Raw genomic sequence first — 12,939 nt, 5'->3', positions numbered from 1 at the left:
AGAGGGAGAGGGAGAGTTAGGGTTAGGCACAGACCATCGGTAGGGCAGCGACGGGCGATGAAGGAGTGGTGCAGTGAAGTGGTGTTGGCGCAGTGGCGTGGCGGCAGCGGTGCTTCCCGTCACTGGCTGCGCCCCTCTGTTTGATCGGAGTAGGGTTTGCCGGTGGGGCGTACGGCTCAGGCCAACCTCGTACAGAGAGCCGCCGGCCCCCATCTCTATTTATTGTGCAGTGTGACGGGGGGCCGCCAGCCATAGATGGACTGGGCGCCCCCGATCAGAACACGAGGTCAAGACCCAAGTGGTCGTTGGACCACTGTGGTTGGGAGATCAAACCAACAACGCCAACTAGAGCATATTCTTTTATCATTTACATGGCGCTATATATACACACGCGGAGCTACAAAATTTATTGTCCCAATTCGAAGGTGGTGTTCAATGCACCATCCTCAGGCTGGGCATCATCTGGTGCGGCGAGCAGCTACCGATGGAACCGAGCTTGAACACCTCCTCGAAGCATCCTACGGAGGGCACTCGCGGCGGAGGCACCGCCGCCGGCAGCGTCTCCGCGGGTGCTGCCGCCACCGCGTCCTCTACGTGGCTCACGCCCTCTCCTGCACCCGGCGCGGCCGCGTCGTCGTCCGCCTGTGCAACATTAATAATCCTGACGATGCCATCTTCCGGCGCAGCGGTCGTCAGCTCCTGAAGCAGCGGCGGCGGCGCCACCATCGGAGGATCGTCCTCGTGCTCGACGGGGCGGTCGCGGCGGCGCCGGGCGCGGATGCACTCCGGCCGCACGACGGGCACTATCCGGATGACGAGCCGCCCATCGTAGGTGCGCGTCCGCCTGAGCGCGCCGCGGGCGACCAGCGACGGGATGGGCGGGGGCAGCCGGCGCCGCGGGCACCGCCGCCCGTACGACACCCAGAATCCATCCAGCTCATCTTCCTCTTCCGTTCTCGCCTCTTCCCTATCCTTTGCTTCCATATTATCATCCTCCTTTGCTGTCTCGAGATCCTCGCCGTGCCCAAGGCTGGTTCCGTCGTCGCGTCTCTCTTTGACGTCCTCACGATGATTGCAGCCGTGCGCGGCGACGGCCGCCCGCGTCACGACGCATCCTCCGCGGGTGCCGGCGGCATCGGGCACGACGAGAAGGGAGCGGAGGCCGGAGATAGGGGCGCTGAATTTCTCGGCGGAGTGGGGCGCGAACAGCAGCATCATCGGGCGGATCGGATAATGCAATCTGATCGGATAGGATGATTACTGGTGGATGGATATATAGCGCGCCGAAGCCGATCGGGCGGGCGGGCGGGCGAGGAGAAGAGAGCCCTCGTCGAGCGCGTGTTGTTGTTCCGAGGGGGTGGGAGGGGGAGATTGGCGCGCGTTTTATACGTGGCGTGGGCGGGCGGGGTCGCGACGTCGCGTTCACTCTTCTATCTCCGGGAAGGCAGGAAGTCGCGGGCGCCCGAGCGTCCGTGACGAGACGAGACGCCTCGCCGCGCGCTTTGCCAAAACGCCCGTGCATGCACCCGGCCAATTAATAGCCCGCCGGCCCGGGGCCGTCCCTCCGTCGTTTCGCACCTGCCCTCGATCGCCCGGACCACGTTGGGCTGGCTGGATCGCCAATTTTTCTAGTGGAACGGAAAGCCGAGCGGCATGGGCGCGTGGAAGGAACCCGTGGAGCCGCGGCCTCGTACGGATAACGCCCATCGGTTGTGGCAGCAGCCGTTAGATCGGATGGGATCCGTGGGCTGCAACATGGAATCGCCGCGCGTTACGTGGGCGGACGTGGCAGCTAGCAGGACACGATGCTGTTGATCCGCCCGTGCCGCCGGTGTGGCGGTGTCCAACTGTCCATCTCAAAAGGATCGGCTTCATCCGCCAGACCGCCACCAAAGTCGGCCCCTCATAGATGAACAAGAAGGGCTTGGATACTGAAACCGTCAAACGATTAGTGTCAGGGGCTACGAGTCAACCACCGCCCGGAGTCCCGCTAGGTGCGCTCTGTTCTTCGCTTTCGTCTGATCGCCGGCCTGGTTGCAGAAAACTACCGCAGCTCGATTTCTAACTAAACTACTAAAAAACATGTCCTAAACTAACACACTGTTCTTCAGCACTATCAGCATTTTTCAGCAAACGATTAGTGTTTTACTCTCACAACAGATCAGCATAAGTTAAATTTTAGCGAAACCAATAGGGTCTAAATTTCTGATAACCACTTGATCATGTCATGACACGTGGTTCAACTCAAATGCCACTATGTGTTGGACGCGACTAGAGCTGCTACGTTAGAACATATGCGGTGGTGCATTGGTCGAGGAGAGAGGTAATTATGTTATCATTCGGTAAAAAAAAAGGTAACCAAGCCTTGTTGGCTTGAATTTATCAGTTTGGCTTATGAACCATGGAATAATATTTTTCTCTCACAACAAATCAGCTTTAGCCAGTTTATTAGCCGCAGAAACCATCAGCCGAACAGCTCCGAGACCGAATCGCTGGCTAGTGGTCACCAAGACCGAATCACTTGATAGCAAGATGTTATGAACTAAGGCCTCGTTAGGATCTTTGGAATTAAATTCATTTTAATAATTATAATTTAGACATATATTAATTAAGCTAATATGATTGTATATGGATTGTATTTGTATATCATTGTTGGCTATACGAGAGAAATACTTATGTGTTGCATTTCTACCATATGGAAGTGAGTTGAAGAGCGTATTATAAGTTGCAAAGTAGAAATATACAATGGTGATATGTAGAATCAATTTTCATCTTCCACAGTATGAATTTGAGATAAGCTTGTATGTGAACTTAAAAAAGTGATGGAATGTTAAATTCTAAGTCAAATAACTTAATTTATTAAGTAGATTTTAATTCCTCCAAATAAAAAAATCCAAACAGCACCAAAGGTAATATTTAGTAGTTATGCCTATGCCAGTACTCTGTGTAAATGATGATCGATTATTGCTTGTACAACGCAACAACCCACGAATAATAAACTAATTAATTGGTTATTCCTTTTTTGCGAAACAATTAATTGGTTATTCCTTAGTGCTTACCTTCGTCTAGTTGCTGAGAGACTATACAATGTTCGTGATGTGTTAGACGGTACGGTAACCTTATATACATTAATAAGAAATAGTTGGAACGCTTGATAATGATAACATCATCATGAATTCGCGTCGAGTTAACTCTAAAGTAATAATAGGTTTGTTTTATACGATGAATAGTACTTTTGGTATGGTATCCCCCCCCCCCCCCCCCCCCCCCAATTTTCAATAATTATATTAAAGAGCCCTAATTTTAGTTTCGCTCAAGGCCAATGAAACATCCGGACCAGGCCTGGTAGGAAGAAGCAGAATGGACGACGTTGTGGCGGTTGCATATAGCCTATATGCACTACAGTCTACAGCCTACAATTGATGGCGCGACTTAGGGTCTGTTTGGTTGGGCTTTTGGATTTGGCTTTTTGGCCCCAAAAGTCAAAAACACAAACAAATAGGCTGTTTTTTTAGAAGCAGCTGTTTTCCGTAGTATATTTTTTAAAGCTGGTTTGACCCTGCTTTTGGCTTTTGGCTTTATGCTTTTTCAAAATTGGTGGAATAAAAAGCTCTTCCATAGTTGTTTTAAGAGAGATAAAGATAGAAGGTATATTTTATACTTGTTTAACCAAACAGCTTTCAGCTTTTCTATAGCTCACAGCCCACAGCAGCTTTCCCACAGCAGCTTTTTCCTACAGTCACAGCTCAACCAAACACACCCTTAGTGTGCCACGTCTCCGCGTGTCCGGTTCCGTCTTGAGAGGCCAATGTGGCATCTCGAGTCATGCCACACATGCAGTGACATGACTTAGGTGGTGAGTTGCGCCATAACGTATGTCGTGACTTAAAAGGTTAGTTCTTGAAATTTTAGTTTGGAGCATATTTTTAAAATTTAGTTTTTTTTATTAAAATAAGAAAAAAAATTTGGAGCCCGAAGGCATAATCAAGGTGCTAATGTTGAGATTACCGGACTACGTCACTACATGAGATGGAGTTGGGATCACACTTCAAAAGTTTAGAGGCTCGAGGGAAGGCCTGGTCAGCTGGCCTGGATGAAGAGAGAAGGGAAGGCCTGGTCAGCTTTCAAGGAGGGTTTATTGTTGAATTTGGGAAAAGGTCTACTATACCACACTGAATTATTGTCTCGGTCCGACTTTTCTTCTTAAACTTTAAAACCAAACAACTTAGCCCCCAACTTTTAAAACTGTTCAAATTACCTCTCTGTTGTGGATTGAAGTGGTTTTAAAGGTAGTCGTTCTTTTTTTAGTTAATAAATTTTTTTGATAAATACTTGATAATACTTTTACACCACAAAAATGTCTGTAAGCTTAGAAAAACTCGTGAAAGTATCTTTAGAAGTTAAAAAAGTTAGATTTAGCTATAATAAAATGAGAAAAATATCCCAAAAAACATGGTAAACTCCTGAAACATTGTAATAAATATATAACATGTTTTATAAACTTCCCACGCTAAAAATATGAGATACAACTAGCATGAATGCAAAATACATTAATGTGGGTTGCATCTTACGGTTTCAATGTTGGAAGCTTTCCAAATGCATTTAGTAATCAGTTAGGATGTTTTGCGAATTTTTGTATATTTTTTAGATATTTGTTCATTTTACTAGAGCTAAATCTAATATTGTAAAGCTTATAGATATATTTTTATGAGTTTTGAGTTTTTATTTAGATTTCTCGTATCCCGGTCCATCTCTATGATTTTTATCAAAACTTTAGAAGTTTAGAGACATTTTTCATGGTTTTAAAACCTTATCACACATTTATCATTTTTTAACTAGGGGGGGGGGGGGGGGGGGGGACGCCTTCAAAACCACTTCAAATCGGAGTAGAGAGGTAATTTGAACAGTTTCTAGAGTTATATGGATAGAAATATCTAGTCTTACTTTTAGAGTTTGAGGAGAAAAATCATACCACGACAATAGTTTATATATAGAGGTAAAGTGGACTTATTTTCCAATCTGGGATGCAAAATTGAACCCACTCCCTGACACAAGTTCCTAGTCCTAGCCCAAAAAAGGTTCTCTAGGCCTTATGGTGTGGGCTTCCCAAGCATTTGAGATCCACATTTTCGGCCCGCCTGCACTCGTTTCCCACGAACCTTTTTTTTTTCGCCGTGATCCCTGTAACTGATCCACTGATTCATCAGTCTATTGCTCTGCAGCACTCAGCCACTCGCCTAGTGGCATCCCGCACCTGTTCATGTGTAAACGAACAAGCAGAATGCTAACGATGACCTGGTTCAGGTCGGATCAAAATTGGATGCCGCAGCAGACAAACTGACGTGCCTGTAATTGCAGAACTCATTGGAAAAACAGCAGTGCCTGGCTGCCTGCCATTTGAGCCGTGGCACTTGCTTGCAGGAGCACTAGAAGTAACACCTCACTTTACCACCATCAAACTGATAGCGATTACTCCTCCTTTGCACCTCGTTTCGACACCTGGCCTGAAATCGCCAATCAAACATGCAGTTGCAAGCGAAGGGCTTTCCGTCGACAGTCAAATCAAGCCAAGCCAAGCCAAGCCAAGCCATTCGGACACATACATAAAGCGTTCCATCCACCACGAAACTTGCTTGCCGCAGCAGACAACATCAGGTCCGCGAGTGGATCACCAATTCCTAGCCTCCGATTCCTACGCGGTCTGCATCCTCCGAGGACTGAAACCTGAAATTATTTCAGAAGCGCAAGCAGGGCATTTCTTTTCAGTTCACCCCACTTTCTCTCTCGCGGTTTTCATCTTCCACTTGTCTGAAAAGTTTCAGTGTTCTCATGTCATCCTTGGCAGATGCATCTTTCTACTGCTCTGCTCATTGGCGAGCACTTGGCAGCAGGGAAGGGAACAACTGAATGGGTCCAGCTCTCAATCTCTCATCTCAGTAGGCCCATGCCTCCTCCACTACGGGGTAGCTCGGGGCAAAGGCATAGGCATAGAGGTGTGACGACAAATCAGTGGCGTATCTGCTGCACACACATATCTTCCACTAACAAACATGCAGATTAGCACAAGTGCGGCCCTGTTCAAGATAGAGATAAAGTGATATGTTAACATGTATGTGAAAAAAGGAATTACCTGAGGATTTTTTTCTTTTTAAAAAGGAAGTGTAGCGGAGTGCTGCATACATCCAATCATCACTTTATGCATGGGATAAGAATAGAACCCCATAATTCCTAGTAAGTTTTTCTCTTTTTCTGAAGGCATGGGGATCAGGTTCCAAGTTGCTCATAGAATAAACATTTGCACATACATAAAAAGTGATAGGCTGTTGGAACTTTTTTTTTTTGAGAGAGATGCTGTTGGAACAATTTCAAGTGCTTTTGGATCCTCAAACAGGCCAAGAGAGCCGCTCTGACAGGTCATAATATGACTTCGATTTTTTTTTTTTTTGGAAAAAAAAACAGCTCACAATATGCAAATCGAACAAGAGCAATATGATAGTACAATGAGGGCATAAACAAACGAGGGTGTCGTGATGCAGACGCACAAGTATTAGTATACTAGCATCAAGCCATCAACCAGCAGGTGTTCTTACCTGTAATCAGGTAGTTAGGTAAAGAGTCCTCCCAAACAACAATTCGAGCCGGCCTGTAGCTTATCCATTGCTTCTAGTAACCTTCTTCCTGAAATTTTCAGCTTCTTATTTTTCAATTAAATGATGGCATGCTGTATCAACTAGGCTGTCACATGGAGCAATTAGATCACTGAATATTTTTGACAGTGATGAACTAATGAATCGAGTTAAAAGAAGTTAAGAAGATAAGGTTAGGGGGAGAATTGGAAATAGGCGCCTGGAAATATTTGATATTTTGCTTCCTCAAAATATTCTTGACTACTTTGCTTTTGCTTGGCACACATTACATCCCTCTATCTATCATTGCTTGCGGAGGCGAAAGCAGCAGTAGCACGGAATCTAGAGCTAGCTCCACTACACGACACTTCGGTGGTCTCTGCCTTTTTGGCTGATGTTTCATCTGGTGTCGCCAGGCTACCATACTTTTCCAGTCCTAAAAATGCATAATCCATTTTCATATAAGACACTACTAGTTCTGAACATTTGGACAGCCTGAGCAAGCTGCAACGTAATCACTGAATTAAATGCTTTGCAAATTAAGCATGGGTCGCTTCTGAATTTTTTTCGCCTTGAAATTCATCTGGGTGCCGTATTCCTTTGACTATTTTCGCATTGTTTTTGCATGTGCCTGTGACTTTGTGCAGATCATTGCCTGGAAAACTGGATGTTGAGCTGTTCTGGTTGGTGTGCAAGTGTGTGAGTACATCGCGTGATCACCAAATGGCCGAAACTCTGCGTTGGTTGCCTAGAATAATAGCCAACTATCGCAGGCCAGCTCATGATAATTCCCCAGTGGAATGCAGATGTTGATTGAATGACTGGCCTTTGGCCAGCCAGGGAATATACACTGCTCTCGAGATAAAAAGAGCTGCGTCTGCTACTCCGTGCTCTTATGCCTGAAGTCCTGTAAACTGCGATCAAGAACGATTTTTTTTTTTTTTTGACCATTTCACTTTTCAAGGTATCCGTTGATAATTCAGACAGAGCTCATGTTGAGTCAACATAAGACAAAAATAAAATACAGTCTTTAAACCCAGTCGGTACATCCAGGTCTAAAACTTTCTCCCAGAGCAATGCATCATTGGATTGTGCTGTGTATTTGTTGACTGTTTCTTTTGAAATGAAAAACAAGTTGGACCTGTACCAGTACCACCAAAGAAGAGACAGAGAGGGGAGAGAGATATTTCCACATGAAATGCCAAAAAACCATGACTCCGGCGACTACAGCAGCAGTACAGAACAGGGAAGAAGACCCTCGACGAGACCCAGGCAGTCAAAATGCCCGAGATAGAAGCCATCGCCGACGTCGAATCCCGGCCGGCGATTTGTTTCCGCCTCGCACCTCGCATAGAATTCCCCGCTCCGCCTCGGCCTCGGCCTCGCCACTCGCTTTCACGCTCCATCATCACCATGGATCGATGCCAAAACCGCAATTAAAAACTTCTGCTTGGGCGTATCCGTCAATACACGCACCGAGAGGAGGAAGCCCACTACCGCGTCTCTCTCTCTCCTCCCTGGCTCTCGTCTTCCTCTCCTCCCCCACCGAGTCGCCGCCCCCTCGCTTTCACCCAACGCGGAAGCAAGAATTCGTCGTCAAATTCCCACCTTGCGTGTGTTTCTGTGGATTTCCTTTTTGCCGCTTCCTTGCTCCTATGGGCCTTTGATCCGGGGCTTCGTGGATCTTGGGAAGAGGAGGTGTGGTCGGCGGCCGGCGGCGATCTGGCGGGGAGGATATGGCCGGCGGGAAGGAGCCGATCGAGGTCAGGTTCCGGCTCTTCGACGGCACGGACATCGGGCCCACCAAGTACGATCCCTCCACCACAGTCTCCTCGCTCAAGGAGTTCATCCTCGCTCGGTGGCCGCAAGGTGAGGCAGTGAGGCACTGACGAGACTTATTGATTTGGTAGCGCGCACGCCTGTGCTGTCCCGATCTGCTGACAAGCGACGGACGCATTTGTAATTTAGGTGCAGGGGTAATCTCCGAGTCATGAGTTTCTTGGATCATGTATTGCTTCTTTTTGCGCTTTGTGCTCATGTTTCGCTAGTCTTCCTGCTACCTCCAGCTATTTTCATCCTTTAGTTGCTGTTGTTTTCTGGATGCCTGGTCAGTTGAGTAGCGGGAAAACTATGCTTTAGTTTTCTTCTTCAGCTAAGTCCTAGAACCGGCTATGCCTTATTCAATTATTAGCTTCAGCATTATGCTTCGAGTGGCTATGCCATATTCGCTAATTAGCTTCGGCAGTGTCATATGACTGGCTATTCCATATTGGTTTATTAGCTTTAGAAGTATCCTGTGACTGGCTATGCCATATTCCTTCATTTTTTTTGGGTGTATGCAGAATCCTAGTACTGGCTGTGCCATATTATCAGTTAGCTGATACTTTCGGTTCTTACTCTATGTGGTATGAACTTCTCAAACGTGAATACCAATTGCTAATTTTGCGAGTGAAAGTGCTTTTTTTGGAAACAGTTATATCACAAACCATAAGTGGAACGGATGGAAAAACAAGGTCTCTCTTATTTTGTTTGCTGTAATAAAAGAAGCAAAGTGCACAAGCCATGTTAATAACTGTAGACCTTTTGACTGATTATTTACTCTCTTCAAATCTGTAAAGGGAGTTCGATAGCACTATGAAAAGCTTTTAATGTTCGTCTGTTAGATAACCTGAGTTTCTCTGCAGAAGTGCAACAGCTCAACCTTTCACCATGGATAAACATTCTCATTAATAATTTTGCCTATCATGTGATTTGTTCACCTTATTAGATGAGGGCAAACAATTCATTCTGAATCCTTAGCGGTCTGGTATTCAAGTGAAACCGTTTGGACATTTGTGCTGTTTATGAATTTAACCTTGGGCTGTATTAAATATTATGGCAGAGAGATATGATTTGGATGTCAGCTCACTTATAAGCATGTTGGTCAGCAAGCCATAGTAGACGCTAGTCCCGTGACCCGTGTTACGTGAAAGTTACTGAGAAAACATTGTGTAAGCACTAAGCAGCAGATTGATCTACACTGTTTCACTTAAACAGTCAGAGCATCTTTTGTAAGCCAGCAGAAGTCATTTTAAAAAAAAATCTTCAGAAATAATTAGTTACTCTTGTACAATCGAATAATTTATCTATATTGGATAAAGAATATTAATGATTTGGTGGGTAGAAAGCAAATCTTTTGATAACGAATACTTGGAATGTTAGTAATGACAGTTCTCTGATTCTCCCACTTGGTGAAAGAACTTCCCTTGGCATGACTTCATGAAAACTTGAATGAGGTGCTCCCACATGAGAACTGGACTAGATCAAGTAAAAATTGAGCCTTTCTGGCTGAATCAACATGTGGAAAGTGGAAACTATATTGATGCTTTTGCCTGCATTCACAACATAAGCAACATGTACTTGCACATGCATGCATGTGTTGATCCGAACATAAGTATGCAAATCGTCATGGACATGATATATTCCTTCTGTCATCTATTTGAAGGGTGTCTGCATCTATTCTGCTAGCTTCGTCAGTTTGCATTTCAAAATTCAAACTGGGAATTGTGCAATAGCATATTGTATTTTCTGTCTCTGAGACCCCTTGGTTGATTATGCTGGAAACTTACTGTGTTGTCATATTGTCCTACACATTGGAACTTTTCCCGTGCAAATTCTCTGTTTTGCAATCCATGCCTGTGGTTCTTACTTGCTGAATGGAATTTGTTATTTTCATTTTTGCTAACAGATAAGGATATAGCTCCAAAAACTGTTAATGATTTGAAGCTTATTAATGCTGGAAGGATATTGGAGAATAACCGGACACTTGCAGAGTCCCATGTTCCAGTAGGAGAGATTCCAGGAGGTGTAATTACAATGCATGTGGTAGTGCGACCTCCACAAGCTGACAAAAACAGTGGTATTGCCGACAATTTCAGCCCTTTGTTCATACCATTTTCTTAGTTCCTATGACAAATAACTTGAATTATATTTCCATTTATTTAATCGAAGTGTTCGCCATGATCAAATCTTGTGCTGGAAACATACTGTTCCCATTCTTGTGGCAGTGAATGCATCTAGGGATGGCTCTCTGTTATCCAAATACCACAGCCTGAAAGATATTTCCAGTTACTCCATGGGAATTTAAACCTTTAGTTTCAGTAATTTTTTCACAATACATTGCAGGTCAAATACCTGTATTCGAGTTATGAGCTGAGCTGCTTATATACGGGAGTAGTTTTCTCATGTGTACCTACAATGTGTGTGTGTGTGCGCGCGCACTATCACCACCACTAATGATGCCCAGAGATGCAAACTTTCGAACACACAAACCATGACACAACTTTCTAATAGTTTTCAATGCAGCAAGTCTTGAGGTGCTTAGGTTTCTTAAGATAGAACTTGTGCCTACATGAGCATTTAGTTAATGTGGTGGAATGTCTGGGTGGTGATAGTGCGATACGTGGCCACAAGCATACTAAGTAACTTCTATTTGTGGTTTAATATGATTTTGACTATGATGCTGAAAGCTATTGTGATTTTCTTTTGGCACTTGTGAACATACCTCTAACATGTCGTTCACCTATACTTTTCCAGAGAAGCAGCTTGCCAATTCCCCCAAGCAGAACAGATGTGGATGCACCATTCTCTGATAAGACGCCTGCTTGTTGCTGTACAATCTGTGTAGCCCTAGGATTTTGTATCTGCTTTGCTGTGTTCACACAAGCGTGAATTCATTTTGATATCCAATTCTTGAAGCCATTCGAATCCCAGAAACATACACACTGAAAATCCATCAAATACGAAGATTTCTGGAGGCTGAATTTGGATCGCCTTGTTCTAGAGTGGAGGATTGGATGCTTCCTGCTGTATAAATTGTGTTGTCAAAACTGAAAAAAGCTTTTTTTCTTTTTTCTTTTCTGCTATGTTGACTTTATATCGATTCTTTTTAGCTCGGTTGCTTTGTCTCGTGTAACAGAAATATTGTACTCAGATATATGTAACTTGCAAAAGGAGTAATGTATGGTGTTATGGTAAAGGGGAAACAAAGAGGTGAAAAGAGCATGGCCGTGCAATGGTTTTACATTTGATTATTTGGTGAACCTGAGCTGACCGTGCATGCAGTAGATGAAGGAGCAGTGATGACCGTGCATACACAATTTGCTCTGATTCATACTTGCATCTGCACACAATTTTTAGTGTTTGCTTGCCATATCTTATTAGTCTTTGCATAGCCGGGCTTCGACAAGCATATATCCTAATTACTTCTAATATTTATAGTAATTATGGCGTTTTCAATGTTTCTACCTTAAAATAAAAGATACACACAAAATTAGGAAATTGTTGTAACTTTAGGGGAAAAGAATGTGCTAGCTTAAAACAATATCTTTCAACTTAAGATGATTTTTTTCTTATAAATTTAAAACATGTTGTAGCTTCCTGAAGAAATATTCTAGTTTTATGGCCAAAGTGTTCCATATTTAGGAAATTTATTGCAACATCCTGAGAAATTATGTTCTAACATCACGAGACCAAAATTCCACCATTACATGAAAAGAAGTTATAAATTTGTGATAAAAATTCTATAACATATTTATGTGAAATAAAAAAATTATAAAATTAATTATAACACAAATTTAAAAAGACCAGTAAGAATTTTTGCCTTAGACCAGTGGCAAAAAATGAAAAAATGCTTCAGTAGTGGATCTGCAAAAGGTAGAAATGATTATTAATACATAAGATTAAGATACTCCCTCAAGCAGAAACAAATTGGAGGCCTCCCATTGCCTCTGTCACTGTTCACCATGACAACAAACATTGTATGTCATTGTAGCATACACTGTTCAACAATATTTAGTACTTGTTGTTCACGTGAAAAAAAAAACGGCACGGCAGAGCGCGCCACCCGTGCTAGGATACCTAGTCACTAATTGATATGTTGGTATTGCCTTACCACCAAATAAACTGCCAGAACTATCTTTGACGTTTGAATCAACAATCGCTCTGTTCGTTTGGGCTGGTTTGGCTTATAAGCAATGGCTGAAAGTACTGTTGGCTGATAAGCCATGGCTTATAAGCTAAATATGACTAAGCGAACAGGCTGAATGTTCGTGTTGTGAAATGACGCCACCAACAGGCATCCTTCTACAAACAATTTCATCTGTACGGCGTCCGTACAAGCAGTTAGGATTAGAGATTAAATTAGTAGTTAACAGTGTCACCGAAGGAGCATGTCTCTTTGTGACGAGATGTAATTTCTCCTACTAGTTATGTCCTTTGGACATACCCCTTCACATGTATATATTCTACGTGATCAATAAAACACAACGGTTGT

At 44.0% G+C, this 12,939-nt stretch overlaps 2 protein-coding genes across 3 annotated transcripts; one reads left to right on the top strand and one right to left on the bottom strand.

The window, feature by feature from the left end:
* Positions 1-432: 432 nt before the first annotated feature.
* On the bottom strand, positions 433-1,283 carry LOC136466150 (uncharacterized). The gene has a single exon (XM_066464604.1). It carries the CDS (start codon positions 1,216-1,218, stop codon positions 433-435), a length of 786 nt encoding a protein of 261 aa, XP_066320701.1. The 5' UTR covers positions 1,219-1,283.
* Positions 1,284-8,081: 6,798 nt separating this feature from the next.
* LOC136464517 (membrane-anchored ubiquitin-fold protein 3-like) lies at positions 8,082-11,654 on the top strand. Of its 2 annotated transcripts, none has more exons than XM_066463464.1 (3): positions 8,082-8,495; positions 10,354-10,521; positions 11,202-11,654. In XM_066463464.1, the coding sequence occupies exons 1-3, from the start codon at positions 8,363-8,365 to the stop codon at positions 11,255-11,257; spliced, it is 357 nt and encodes a 118-aa protein (XP_066319561.1). In that variant the 5' UTR covers positions 8,082-8,362; the 3' UTR covers positions 11,258-11,654. The 2 variants fall into 2 exon arrangements, with proteins under 2 accessions (XP_066319561.1, XP_066319560.1); XM_066463463.1 differs by having other exon boundaries at positions 8,084-8,495; positions 10,354-10,524.
* Positions 11,655-12,939: the final 1,285 nt, after the last annotated feature.

This window comes from Miscanthus floridulus, chromosome 7 (genome assembly GCF_019320115.1).
Source record: "Miscanthus floridulus cultivar M001 chromosome 7, ASM1932011v1, whole genome shotgun sequence".
NCBI lineage: Eukaryota > Viridiplantae > Streptophyta > Magnoliopsida > Poales > Poaceae > Miscanthus > Miscanthus floridulus.
This window is presented reverse-complemented; position numbering and strand designations above follow the sequence as displayed.

Bases quoted from the DNA above. Each gene is read 5' to 3' on its own strand.
- LOC136466150 (XM_066464604.1), bottom strand. From the start codon at position 1,218: ATGATGCTGCTGTTCGCGCCCCACTCCGCCGAGAAATTCAGCGCCCCT.
- LOC136464517 (XM_066463463.1), top strand. From the start codon at position 8,363: ATGGCCGGCGGGAAGGAGCCGATCGAGGTCAGGTTCCGGCTCTTCGAC. The intron at 8,496-10,353 runs GTGAGGCAGTGA...TTTTGCTAACAG, and splicing joins CCTCGCTCGGTGGCCGCAAG to ATAAGGATATAGCTCCAAAA. The intron at 10,525-11,201 runs GTATTGCCGACA...ATACTTTTCCAG, and splicing joins ACAAGCTGACAAAAACAGTG to AGAAGCAGCTTGCCAATTCC.